This window comes from Podarcis cretensis (genome assembly GCF_951804945.1).
Source record: "Podarcis cretensis genome assembly, chromosome: 4".
NCBI classification, from domain to species: domain Eukaryota; kingdom Metazoa; phylum Chordata; class Lepidosauria; order Squamata; family Lacertidae; genus Podarcis; species Podarcis cretensis.
In genome coordinates, this window is record NC_137173.1 from 53,814,626 (window position 1) to 53,826,874 (window position 12,249).

General features: G+C 39.4%; 1 protein-coding gene across 5 annotated transcripts in view; it reads left to right on the forward strand.

The window, feature by feature from the left end:
• The window catches only part of SON (SON DNA and RNA binding protein), a 35,729-nt gene that overhangs the window by 6,206 nt on the left and 17,274 nt on the right, over positions 1 to 12,249 (forward strand). For all 5 annotated transcript variants that reach the window (XR_013837697.1, XM_079971978.1, XM_079971979.1 and 2 more), the window contains exons 3-5: positions 1,938 to 9,551; positions 10,563 to 10,726; positions 12,044 to 12,187. Coding sequence is in view for 4 of the 5 variants with exons in the window: in XM_079971978.1 (XP_079828104.1) it covers positions 1,938 to 9,551; positions 10,563 to 10,726; positions 12,044 to 12,187 (7,922 nt within the window). In the remaining variant the exon portion in view is untranslated. The remainder of the gene's footprint in view (positions 1 to 1,937; positions 9,552 to 10,562; positions 10,727 to 12,043; positions 12,188 to 12,249) is intronic.

Sequence of the window (12,249 nt, forward strand, 5' to 3'; positions counted from 1 at the left end):
TTTGTTGTATGGCATTGACTCCACCGTGTATATCTCCTGATCCATTTCTGAAACTCATCAATGTTACTTAGGCTGCACTCCTAAACGGACTTACTGGATAGTAAGGCAAATTGAATATAGTGTGATCTTTTTCTGAGTAAGCATGTATAACATTGGTAGGGGACCCACCTACTTAGACCCACCAGGCCATTTGGGCCAAACCATGCCCACCTTTCCTGTGGCTGATGTCATGTATGATGGGTGCAGGAAAATTCAAGCTTTTAAATCTAAATGGGTTGGATCTAGAGAGATCGTTGAAGAGTATGAGAGGAAGGTGCTTTTCCTGCCATTTCTAGTCCTTAGAAACTCTCAAAAATGTTGCTTTAGGGAAACTTGATCCTCACAAAAAATTGATAGAAGCACCATCACAGAAGATTCCTTGGCCTAATTTTCTGCTATCTCCCTCTTCCTTGTCAGCCCTTTATGCCATAACCTGTCTCATTCAACAGGGTCCCCTTAAACTCAGGTGAGCCTTTTTGAGGGCCTGGGGCACGCCTGGGAAAAGATGGGACAGGGATTCACTTTCCATCCACCCCTTTCTGTGAGTAGATCTCTGCATACAGCCCAGTACATTATTGGCTATCTTAAGTTATAATATATTTTGTTTACCAAGGGTTGTGTTATATTGTGCTTTCATATTCTCTTCTTTAAAGGTCAATTCTGGTATTTCTTTTAATTTTTCCATTTCTTATAAGCTCATTTATTAATAATAACCTCTTGAATAAGACTCTGTAGCATTCCATACAAATTCAGGCCCTGACAGTTCAAGAAGCCAAATTTGAAAATATTGTCAATTTGTACCTGGGTCAATGAGGTTCTTTATTTCATAGTTACATCTACTTTTTGGAAACCTGAAGTTTTTTTAATGTAGTGAAATTTGTAATCCAAGAGGTGTTACACTTGTATCACATGGGCTATAAGAAGCACCGCAGTTATGCATTAAGTAGGTGAAGAGTGAAGAAGAGTATTAGCTTTTGCTTGTGGCATCCATCCTTAGTTTGACATAGATGTACCTTTGTACACCAACCTGTTCCCTTATACTCTATAAACCGCCATGCATACTAATGGTGCTGTGTAATTAAGAATAAGTAGTAATAAAGGATTGGATCCAGAATCTCATGAATAGAATTCTTCTAATGAGACCCCATTCCCAGAGGAAGGGATAAGGGAATTTCTTTCTTCTCCTTTACTTCTCAAAAAGCTGTCTTGTAGAGTTAGGCGAAACCCCCAGGACAGATTTAAGGGAGAGGAGAAGGAGGGGATGTTCTGTTGCAGAGCTCGATGTCCTTGTGCTGATGGATACCTCCCGCTGTTTATATATAAAAAAGAACATTCCAGTTAAGCAAGGACAATGTGCATGTTCATTCTGTGTTTAATTAGAAATTGTATATGTAGATTCTAGTTCTGGACTATTTCCCAAATCCAGCATATGATACGTCACTGGAGATGTGAAGACCTGGAAAAATTGGGGGAGAAATGGTTCCTCCTCATTTGTTTGGGCATCTTTTTGGGTCTTTACATCACTATTCTATTCATACTGTGTGTCGAGTACAATTGAGGTGATTGATGCTGCCAACTTTGACTATGCCAGTCACCTGTTCTAAATGTAGCTGAATATGCATTTTTATTTATCTGGATTCTCCCCTGTGTTAGCTATACTTGAAATGGAGGAATCAGTGGGCATGGAGAAAGGTAATCTTGCTTGAACACCTTGATTTAAAGCTATAATTTTGTAGTAAGTATTTTCTCTGTTTGATCAAAAAGGATCTAGTTTGTACATGCAACATAATTTTTCAGATTATAGCTACAGCAAAAATGTCGGGAGTTTCTTGCTCAGTATTCTGAAATCTAGCTTCTGATTTTTAATTTTAACACAGTTTTTTTTTCTCTTTTATTAGATGGTGGCGAGGATACAGTGAGAAATAAATCTCACTCTACTAAAAGAGGCTTATCCGAAGAAGTAGAAGATGAAATTCCAAGGAAAAAGTCTAAGAAGGATAAGAAACACAAAGATAAGAAAAAGAAGAAGAAAAGGAAGAAGGAGAAAAGGGAGAAAAAGTATAAAAAGCAACCCAAGGAATCAAAACTAAATGAGCAGCATAAAGAATGTGGAGATACGCAGTCCATTTCTCATTCAAAATCAGAAAGCTCGAGCTCCATACCAAGTGCAGAAGATGTAGATCTACAGCCTGTATCTTCTTCAAAACAGACTTCTGGGTGGCTTCTGGAAAAAACTGTATGTGAAAACCTTAATTTAGCCACATCAAATTCACATAATGCAAATAATTCAGTTAACAGTAAACTGGATACAACTAGAGATTCTACTTTAGCCAATATTCAAGAACTCAGTGAAGTCAAGCTTACAAATGAGAGAGAATTGGAAAATAACACCTACCAACCTACCAACGTAGCTTTGAATTTGTGCATAGGGAATGAATCTTTAAATATTGCTGATGTTGAAGGTAGAGTGGCAAACATAAAAGAATATGAACAGCCCGAAGCTAGTTTGACATTGGAGGCTATGGAAGAAACAAGTGCTCCTGAAAGCAGTCCAAAGTCTGTAGCAGTACAACTGGAATATTTGGAAACAAGTTCAACATTTGACACAATGGAGGTAAAAGATTTGGACTCTGTCTCAGAATCTTTCAATCCTGAAATCTTGAAACAAGCAGTAGCAACTTCATTTGAAACTGCTGGCTGTAATTTCGCCAACCTTCCATCAGAGGCAGCTGCAGAAGCCAAAGATTCAGTGACAACTCTGGGGTTTTTGGCTATGGTGGTAGGAAAAGATTTTGAAGCCACTTCAGAATTTTTGAATACAGCAAAAGTGAAAGCTTCTGAAATAAGCCCCGATCAGGCTACCGTTACGGATATGAAAGAGGATTTACTACATGACTCTGAGAGCATCGTCACAGTGAAAGATCTGCAACTGAGTCAACAGTTTGAGTCAACAGCAGCGTTGAAAGACTTGGAAGCAGCTTCAGAATCTCTGCATACAATCTCTGAAAAATATTTTGAACCAGCTCTAGTAACTAAACTGAAGCATCATCGAGAAGAATTAAAAATAATTACAGAGTTGGATGCCCAGAAATGCACAGCAGCAACCCCTGATGTTGAGACAAGGGCAGGGGTGAAAGAATTAGGAGCAGCTCAAGCTTCGCCAGTCAAGACAACGTTGAATGATGCAGAAAAACATCAAATACTTTTGCAAACTGTAGCAGATGCAAAAGATGCACCAGAATTAGAGGACATGAAAAGCACAGATTCAACTTTAAAAGTGAGGACTATAGAAGTTGGGGAGATGGACATGAGATGCATAAAAGCAAAATCTAAACATATAACGGAAATGGAAAAGTGGATTGCTGTGCCAGAACCTCTTACAATGAAGGGTGTGAAGAATCTAGATAGTTCTCCAGAATTTGAGGGAGATAGGCAAGTGAATTATTTGGGAACTCCCCTAGAAGCGGTGGTAGGGAAGAGAGGAGAGTCAGGAATTACTGAAGATTCTGAGGCAGTGATTGATGTACAAGTTCCTGAAAGCATTTCACAATCTAAAACTGTTCTAAATATTAATAATTTAGAAATGGCTCCAGGGATAGTAAAAACACAATATCTGGAAGCTTCAAAATATGTGGATGTAAGAGAAAGTAATACTGTGGGGAATGTAAAGGATTTTGGAAAAGTTCCAGAATCATTAATGACTGTGAAAAATTTGGACAGCATTTCAGAATCTCAATACACAAAAGAAATGAAAAGTGCAAAAGATGTTTTGCAACTTGATGCAGTAACTCAGAGAAAAGATTTAGAAACTAGTCTAGAGACAGAAGAAGAGCAAGAGGGGAGAGAGATGGATGCTACTTCAGATTCACTGCATATGATATTTACAAATTATTCAGAACAGAGCCTAGAACTTGATACAGAATCTGAAATTATGATGAAGTTGAAGAGTTCAGAAAATGTTCCTGAGTCACTGCACATGGTGGATGCAAACAAATTTGAAGCACTACAAACTGGGGAAACCCAAGGCATTAAAACTGTAGATCCTGAAACAATAGTTGAGTTGAATGATTTACGTAAAAAATTAAAACCACTGGACAGAGAGGTGAAAAATATGGAAGTAACTTCAGTGCCACCTGGAAAGTATTCTGAGATTGCTGTAGCATCTGAAACTGTGGCCAAAAGCAAAAGCACTGAAACTGAATCTCATCCTGTGCCCCGAATACAGGAGAAGCCTTCTGATGCTATAGCGCACGTGGAGAAAAATCAGAATGGTGCTGAGGCAGCTGATTTGAAAACTTTACCAAGATATCAGAAAGTAACTAAAGAAGTAGCTGTAGGAATATCTGACAATAAGCTGCATGCTGAGAGTGAAGGCTCATTACTCATTTCAAAATCTCTGCAAGAAGTGGATATAGTAAGTTCAGAAGGAATTCCAGAACTGGAGGATGTAGCAGTGATGCAAGAATTAAAAGAAACAACTGTGGTGGATGTGAGCAGTCCTAAGGAACCCTTAGCATTGAAGAATTTGCCATCAATTCCTGATTCTCATGCAGAACAAAATCTAGAACAACTCCAGTATGTGAAGACAAAAATCAGGGGAGTTGGTTTGGATTCTCTGTATTCTTTGGAAGTTAAATATGCAGGAACAAGTCCAGAGTTTCTGTTTTCAGATGAATTAACTAGTCAGGAAGAGAAGCAGAAATTGGAAGAAAGGACAGAATCAAGAGGATTTACAGCTCCAGAATCTCTCTGTGTATCAGAGAAAGAGAAGATTATAGTTCTAGAATCTGACGAGATTAACAAAGTAATAGATTTGGAACACAGTCCAGAATCTATGAATGTGACAGAAACATTTTCAAAGACCACCCTAACACCTTTCTATTTGATTCAAGCAAAAGATTCAAAAACAGCATCAGAATCTGCAATCATAGACCTAGAAGCTGATTTAGAATCTACTGTTCAAGCAGGTGTAGAAATTGCAAATGATCCTCCAAAACGTGAATTGTTGGTAGGATCAGAAATTTTGGAAATTGCTTCAGAAACTCCCCACCATATTGAAATGTCACAGTGCACACCAGTATTGCAAGTGTCAGATGCAGAACCCAGAGGTGAAGCACTGGCAGGTACAGATTTGGAAGCAGATTCAGAAACTATATGTGTGATTGATACTGAAGAATTTGAAGTAAAAAAACCAGAAATGGCTCTAGCAACTTTGTTTGCCCCAGATGCGTTAGATATAAAAGCAACTCCCAGCTTTCTCCATGGAACTGACGATAAAGGATTAAAAGCGGCTAAAACAATTGAAATGGTGGTGGATATAGAAAAATTGAAGGCATCCTCTGAATCTGTGCATGTATTGAAAGATACATTTGAACCCATTCGCATAACAGGTGTGAAAGATTTAGAAACCAGTCAGAAGGTGGAAACAAATCTAGCATTTTTGGACAAAAACGAGATGAATAATGTGCTCACATCTACTCCCAAAGCTGATGTGACTGGTTCAGAAACCTTTGAAAGACGTAAACCAGTTTTGGGTGCACATATTTCAGAAGGCACGTTGACAACTGCAGATAAAGCAGAACAGAAGGATTTTGGAGTTCTAAAACCAGACACAAAATTGGCAGTAAAATATTCTGAATCAATTTCTAAATCTGCAACTGTTTCAGAAAGAAACGATAGTGACAAAATTCAGTCTGAGTTAATGTTGGATGCCATAGATTTGGGAGCAAGCTCCAGTACTTTAGATACAAGAGGGATGAAAAATTCAGAAGCAGCTATGCAGTTTGAAACAACTTCTAAACTCTGTGTGCCACAGGTGAGGGATTCAGATGGTGTTGTAGAATCTATATCCATACCTGAAGCAGAAACCAAAGATTTAGGAAAAGCTCTAAATTATGAAACAGTATTGGAAATAAAAAATTCAGTAGCTACTGCAGCACAGCTAAATACACCAGAATTGAAGTCTTCAGAATCAGTCTCTGTATTAAAACTAGTTGACTCTACAGGAACCCGAGAACTGGAAATTACTCCAAGAAATCTAAGTACAACAAATTCAGATTCTTCTGGTACAATTAAAGGGACAGAAGTACTGGAAATAATAGACTCTCAGAAACATAGCAAAGCAGAAAATACTTTGGAAATAAAATATTTAGAATCGGCTTCAGAAACAGAATATGCCCTTGAGACACATCAGTACAAAGCAGCTCCAGAATCTGAAAGTGTGATCGAAGAGAAACTTTCAGAAACAACTTCAGCAGTTGTAGGTTTGGTCAATAAGGAAGATTTAGGAACTATTGCAAAATCTAAACTTCCTCCAGAAAAAACCTACTTAGAAACTCCTTCACAATCCCTGTGTACTATGGAGGCACGTGATTTGGAAGGAAGTGGCACATGTGAAGAAGTGCTGCATGTTTCAAAAACTACCCCCCAATTTTCAAGTATTGTGGAAGAAAAAAGTTCTGGAGCCACAATATCATCTCTAGCTACAGAAACAGCAAATGATTCAGAAAAACAACTAGAATTACAAATGCGTTTTGATGAAACATGTTCAAGAACAGCTTTAGAACGTACAGAAAATGACTCTAAACCTATTGTAGAAATAGCATCTATTGTGGATGGCAAGAGTTCTGAGGCAAATGCAGGGGTTATGAATATAGTAGAGTTGAAGGACACTGAATCCTTATTAAAATCTAAGATTGCTCCAGAATCAGTACACTCAAAAGAACCAGAAGATTTTGAAGCAACCACTAAATGCGATTCTATAGGGAAAGTAAAAGATCTGCAAGTTGCCCAAACAGCAATGGGAAAAGAGAAGCAAATGCATTTTGAAGGAATTTCAAAATCTGCGTTAGCTTTGGGGATTCAGGATTTGGAAAGAAATTCAACTCCTTTTTTGTTGTCAGAAAAAAAGATCCCTGAAGCATCTTTAGAATCTGCCCATGCTCTTAGTACTAAAGATTCGGTACCAGCTCCTATGACTGCAGAGAACATAGACATTACAGAACAAAATTCCAAAGAGAGGTGCATGGCAGAGGTGATAGATCTGGAGTCAACTACAGAACAACAAGCTAAGAATTCAGAAATGATTCCACAATTCACTGTGGAGGTAAAAACTTCAGAAGCAACTTCAGAGCCTTTGCACAAGCCAAAGGAAAAAGACTTAGATGGAATGAAACCAGTTTCTTTGGAGGAACAAGGTTTAAAGGCAGCTATAAAATCTGTAAGTGTAACAGCAGAAAACCTGAAATCAAACCAACAATTGTTGAAAGATTCAGAAGCATCTCTTGAACCTTTGCAAATGGCCAAGGAGAAGGAATTGGAAATAACTCTACAGGATTCTTTGAAGGATCAGGTTTCAGACACCGCTCCAAAGTCTTCTGATATAATGAAGGAAAAGGAAGAAAGTATTTTAAAAGACAAGAAAAGTGAAAAAGTAAGCAGCAAAAGTAAAGATAAAAGTAAGAGTGGGAAAAAAGCAAAAAGGAGTCGATCAAAATCTCCTTCTAAGTCTAAAAAACGTAAAAAAAAATCTAGATCACGTTCCACCTCTAGACAGGTAGCATCAAGAAGAGCACGTTCTAGAAGTAAGAATGATTCTCGTTCAAGAAAAAAGGACTCTACCTCACGTCATAAATCTAGATCAAAATCCTCTGACAAAAAAGAGAGCAAAGAATCTTCAGTAAGGTCTAGACGGAGACGTTCGCGGACTTCTGATCGGCTTAAATCTCGATCAAAGTCTGTTGACAAGAGAGAAACTTCTGTAAGGTCAAGGCGAAGACGGTCCAGATCTTCTGATCATCACAAGTCTAGATCCAGATCAGTTGACCGAAGAGAATCGGTCAGAAGAAGGCGAAGATTGTCACGATCATCTGATAATCACAAGTCTAGATCCAGATCAGTTGACAAAAGAGATTCTTTGATAAGATCAAGGCGGAGGCAGTCTAGATCTTCTGATCGTCGCAAATCCAGATCACGATCAACTGACAAAAGAGATACCTCAGTGAGGACAAGGCGGAGGCGGTCTCGGTCCTCAGATCGTTGCAAATCCAGATCCAAATCTGTTGACAGAAGAGAGTCTTCAGTAAGAACAAGGAGAAGAAAGTCCATATCCTCTGATCGCCATAAGTCTAGATCCAGATCAGCTGATGACAAAAGAAAAACTTCAGTGAGGTCAAGGCGGAGACGGTCCAGGTCCCCTGATGTTCGCAAATCTAGATCAAGATCAGTTGACAGAAGGGAAATTTCAGTGAGGACAAGGCGAAGGCGGTCTCGGTCCTCTGATCGTAAATCTAGATCCAGATCAAATGAAAGAAGGGAGAGTTCTGTGAGGGTAAGGCGAAGGCGGTCCCGATCCTCTGATAATCGCAAAAGTAGATCCAGATCAGTTGACAAAAGGGACACTTCATTGAGAGTAAGGCGAAGGCGGTCCAGATCCTCTGATCGCAAATCTAGATCTAAATCTGTTGACAAAAGGGAGAGTTCATTGAGGACAAGGCGAAGAAAGTCTGTGTCTTCTGATCGCAAATCTAGATCTAAATCTGTTGATAAAAGAGAGACTTCATTCAGGGGGAAAAGGAGACGGTCCAGGTCTTCTGATAATCGCAAATCTAGATCCAGATCTGTTGATAAAAGAGATACTTCCATCAGGGCAAAAAGGAGACGGTCTAGGTCTTCTGATAATCGCAAATCTAGATCCAAATCAGCTGAAAACTTAGAAACTTCATCAAGATCAAAAAGGAGACGATCCAAGTCGGCTGATAATAAATGTAGAACAAAATCTGCTGAAAAAGAAGATCCCTCCCTAAAATCCAGACACAGAAAATCTAAGTCTAAATCAAAGTCCAGATCAAAATCACCTGAAAGAAGAAAAGATAAAGACTCTTCAGATGTTTCAGGAAGAAAACGCTCCAAATCTAGGTCGAAGTCCAAATCGCTTGAAAAAACAGAGGGAACTGAATCTGTGGAAGCACCTAATCATACCAAGTCTCCTGAATATCATAAATCTAAATCTAGGTCTAAATCTTTGGAAAAAACGGGAGAGCGAGACCCTTTGCGAAGATCAAGGAGTAAAGGCTCCAAGTCCTCTGAACCATCCCGCAGGCATAGAACAGCATCACGATCTAGAAAAAACCGTTCTCGATCAGCAACACGGAAGAGGTCCTCAAGATCAAAATCTGATCATCGCTCTCAAACACGTTCCCGATCTCGCTCCCGATCCTGTTCAAGACGATGGAGGAGGACTAGATCAAGATCTGTGTCAAGACAGAGGTCTTTATCCAGGGAAAGGCGTAGGAGATCTCGGCGAAACCGGTCCAGGTCTATTGACAGGAGGAGGAGGAGGTCTGATTCAAGAGACAGCTACAGAATACCCCTCAGATTACGATCTCGAAGTCGAACACCTGTTCGTCCAAGATGCTCTAGATCCACAGGGAGAAGACGGAGCACCAGTATATCACCTGATCATCGAAGATCCAGAACTTCAAGCAGGTCACCTAAGCGTCTGACTGACTTGGGTAATTAATATTCAGCAATTTGTTACATAGATAATGTTATGAAGATAAATTGGTATCTCTTAAGTTCTCGGGGTTTTCTAAGATTCCTTTATTTTAAAACAATTTCTTTTAAGTGTTGTTAAAGAGGGACATTCCAAAAGTGGCAGCCTGCTTGTGCAACAGAATTCTGCTCACACGTATCAGGCTTCTCTTTCCTGCTCTCTCCTTGCATCTCCCTGCACAGCTTCAAAATCTGCTCTGGAAGCTTGGGGGACCCTTTGCAGCAGAGGAACGGGAAGTCCTGTTTCATCTGCTGGTACGATGTTGGATATTTCCCAGTGTCGGTATATTTCACAAACTGAAACTTACATATGTGTTATTGTAGATAATTTTAATGCTCATGCTGAAGAAATGAGAAATAACTTGGTATTTTAAAATATGGACGGAGAACCTGCGGCCCTCCGAATGGTGTTGGACAAATTTACAGCTGATGCTTGCTTTACTCTCGCCCTGCTTGCTTGCTCACTAGGACTGGAAGGGGGCAGGGAAAGCACTGGGTTAGTGACAGCAGCCTGTGCCAATGCACACATACTTGGCACCTACTGCCAGTCCAGGGCTCTCACTGTCACCTTACCTCTCACATCCTGTCAGGTGGTACAAGGGGCTGCTCAGTGGCAGTGCCCCACTTCACACACGGTGACTGGGTGAATCCTCAGCTCCCATCAGCCATGACTCGGGGATGATGAAAGTCGTGGTCCAACAACATCTGGAAAACCATAGGTTCTCCATTCCTATTTTAAGATAGCTGATTGTGCAAAGTGATCTGTTCTGTGAGTTTGTCTGAATTGGGTTCAGAGATAGGAGAGGAAATGCTTTTAGAACTGAATCTTCCATTACTTGAGTGTTCTTTAGAATAGGAGCCAGGCATATTTCCAAGTTCTAAGTGCAGTTCTGGAATTCTAAGTGCGGTGTAGGAATTCATCCTGAGAATGGACATGATACGAAGTAATGAATAAATTCTTATTTTTGTAGACAAGGCACAGCTACTTGAAATAGCTAAAGCAAATGCAGCTGCCATGTGTGCGAAGGCTGGTGTTCCTTTACCGCCAAGCCTGATGCCTGTTGTTACTCCAGAAAAAAAGGAAGAAAAGGTTGCACAAAAGTCTGCAAAAGAGACAATATTGGAACTCACTGAGGTAAGAGAATCAAATGAAACTTGCAACTATTACTATTTCAATACAAAATGCAGCATTTATCCAGTAAGATACTAAAATCTGTTTTAAAATTGCAGGATTTCTAGATTAACTTAATGAGGGATGTGGGGTAGAGATAAAACATTTCTGGAAATTTTCAAACTGTGAGGGAAAAGCACATCCTTTCAGTATGTTTTTGGGAGACATTGACATATGTTAAATCTTTATTTCCTTATCAATGTAAGCTTCCTCAAGGCATTTGATAGAGTATGTTGATTTTGCTGTCTACTGATGGCATGCTTTTGCTGCTGCTTTATTGGGTTGGTTTTATATGTTGTATGGTTTTTATTACAATGTATTCTTTTTTCCTGATTTTATGTTGTTTTTTATGCTCTTAAAAATGGCAGGTTGCTTGGAGATTCTTTAGGTGGGGAATAATAATAATAATAATAATAATAATAATAATAATAATAAACAACTGCTTATTATTTACCACACAAATGTATCACTTATAACTTAGAATATAAAACCATAGCATCTTGCATATTTAGGAAATTTCGGCTCCCGAACAATCGAAAAAGTGATTGTTCCGGTTTTCGAACATTCTTTCGGAAGCCGATTGTCCGAGGGGGCTTCTGCGGCTTTCTGCAGCCAATAGGAGGCTGCACTTTGGAAGTTGAACGTTTTGGAATGTGAACGGACTTCCGGAACGGATTCTGTTCAGCTTCCGAGGTACGACTGTACTTCCTTTTGGTGGATCTTAGTTACAGCTTATTTTCCGCCCAAGTTTTCAGATTTCAGGCTTCACACCCATAATAGGTCTCTTCTGCTTTCTGCCCAATCTTGTACTGATTTTTTTATCCTCCAGGAAGCAAGGGCAATAAACTGCTTGCTTCTCACTCTGAGCAGCGTGTCTGTGTCACAGGCATTTCAGGCGAGAGGTGGACCACATGACAGGGGTTTTGTTGCTTTTCCTTTGGTATATGACACTATTTCAGTTTAGTGATGGGCATCGTAAAACTGAATTAGTCATTATGTGGTATAAGATAAATCCATTTATATTGGAAGCAAGCCAGATGGCATTAGACCTTTTGCACGTGATGATTTCACAGCAATCTCAGTAGCATCTGTTGTATTAGGACTATGGTCTTGCAGGTATAATGGATATCATCTCCAGGCCTGGTGTTGAATACGGTGCTGTTGCCAAGCAGTCAAAGTCTTTGATTCCCATAATTTTCAGTATTTAGTAACGGACGTTATATAGATTTAGTTGCTCAACCGTTGCCTCATTTCCTATTATTGTGATTTTTTTTTTTTAAGAAATGCAAGAAGATTGCACAAAGCCAGGAGGATGATATTATTGTGAACAAGCCTCATGTGTCTGACGAAGAGGAGGAAGAGCATCCTTTTATCAACCATCCCTTTAAACTCAATGAGCCCAAACCTATTTTCTTCAATTTAACTGTGAGTACTGCAGAATTGCAGCATTAAAAGTCTTTAATGATAATTTTATAGAAAATAATTGT